Source organism: Trypanosoma theileri, assembly GCF_002087225.1.
Source record: "Trypanosoma theileri isolate Edinburgh chromosome Unknown TM35_Tth_73_V1, whole genome shotgun sequence".
NCBI lineage: Eukaryota > Euglenozoa > Kinetoplastea > Trypanosomatida > Trypanosomatidae > Trypanosoma > Trypanosoma theileri.
The window spans coordinates 50,244-51,952 of NW_021639915.1; the positions used below are offsets into that span (position 1 = coordinate 50,244).

At 42.5% G+C, this 1,709-nt stretch overlaps 2 protein-coding genes across 2 annotated transcripts; both read right to left on the reverse strand.

Moving 5' to 3' along the window:
• Position 1: 1 nt before the first annotated feature.
• On the reverse strand, positions 2 to 652 carry TM35_000731180 (uncharacterized protein; the record flags this gene model as incomplete). Its single annotated transcript, XM_029031262.1, has 1 exon — positions 2 to 652. A coding segment is annotated over one exon (651 nt), but the record flags the coding sequence as incomplete, so codon positions are not given.
• Positions 653 to 1,194: 542 nt separating this feature from the next.
• On the reverse strand, positions 1,195 to 1,707 carry TM35_000731190 (uncharacterized protein; the record flags this gene model as incomplete). Its single annotated transcript, XM_029031263.1, has 1 exon — positions 1,195 to 1,707. A coding segment is annotated over one exon (513 nt), but the record flags the coding sequence as incomplete, so codon positions are not given.
• Positions 1,708 to 1,709: the final 2 nt, after the last annotated feature.

Consider the following 1,709-nt stretch of genomic DNA (forward strand, 5'->3'; position numbering starts at 1 on the left):
CAGGTGATTTCATTGCATGTTGAAGAGCATGATCGTCTTTAGTGGATGCTTCATCATGTCGTTCTTTACTTGAGTGTTCACTGGATACCTTTGGTCTTTCTGGAGCTGGCTCTGGTGAAGGAGAAACAGGCTGTTGACCTCCAAGAGCAGGAGGAGATATGGCTGGAAGAGTAGCACTCACTTGCCCATTTACCCTTGGATTAACTGATGGGTTGATATCATTTGTTTGTTGATTGTGACCCGCATCCCCTCCGAGGTGTCTGTTTTCTTCTGCCAAAGGTTTCAGTTTTGAGAGGTCTTGCACTCCGTCCTGCGTTTGTACCTTATTAGTGTCGTGACGATCAGCACCACTACCGGACAGGGCACTACTGTGGGACGTACTGCTACTCAAAGACTCTGAAGTACGAGAATCTTTGGAAACATCTTTGTTTTCTTCAACTTCTTCACCCAACCACTCTTCTTCATCACAACAAGGAGTGAGAAGAATCGCCGGAACGGCACGACGAACAAGAGAAGGAACACCAACAGTGGAAGGTTTAATAAGGGCATTTGAAGCTTTAGGACTATCAGCCCATACTAACCCACAAGCACCACAGAGTGCAAGAGTTAGTAAACAGAGCAGGTAACACCTCACCATTACAACTTTTATCATTGCTGCTGTTTACTTCAATAGACTGATACAAGAAGGAACAGAAGGAAAGAATTATGATAAAAACAAACATACACCAATACAACAAATACTCACAGTAGAAAAGAGAGAATCAACTGCACCGTAAAACAAGAAAAAGGAATATCCACCTTGCATGTATAATATGTATCCCTTAATAGAAATAAAAAGAAAAGATCCAACAATACCCAAATAAGAGAGAGAGCCAAACACAAACACAATACCCCATGGCTCTAGTTTATATATTAAATTACTGCACACACAAACATATCTGTGTGTACTAGCAAGAGATGTATACCGTCAGTGAGCAGAACAGCCCAGTTTTCTGCACACACACAACGGAAAAAGCAAGTAATGGAATTATAAAAAAAAGAACACACACACACACAAAAGTAAAAGAAAAGAAATTCCAATTAAAAGAGAAAGATGGTAAACAGATTATTAATTTATTCACCCATGGGGGATGTACGCAATTATGGTTATGTGAGTACCATTATTATTATTTGACCTCAGATGAGTCCCACCGTTCAGTACATGGTAGCGGAGAACAACGCAACCACAATCAGTAGAGGTGCTGCAGTGCGCATCCGCACAGGACTGACACTGCTGTCAACATTAGCCTTCTTCTGAACTGTGGAGGCGATGCTGCTGATCTCTGCATTGGGTACAGGAACAGGAGGAAGTGTTGTTGTTGTTGCTTCGCTGACAGTGTTCGTAGTGCTGGCCAGAATAGTGGAATTTGTTTCTTGTGAACCTTCTTTGATATTCGTGTCAAGAGCTGCAGGAGAGTTGGAATCCGTTGTGTTTGTTAATTCGGTGTGAGTGTTGGTGATGCCTGTGGAAGAGGAAAAATCTTTGGTTTCTGAGCCCGCTGTGGCAGTTGCATCACTTACGGTAGATACCTGGTTTGTGCCGGAGGATTCGCCGTCCTTCTCTTCAATCACTGTTAAGGTGTCTCCATTGGTTTGTTGTAGCTGCTGTATCTGTCTACTGTCAGTCAATGGTGTTAGATCTTTATTTCTCTCCTCGGCATTATAAATTG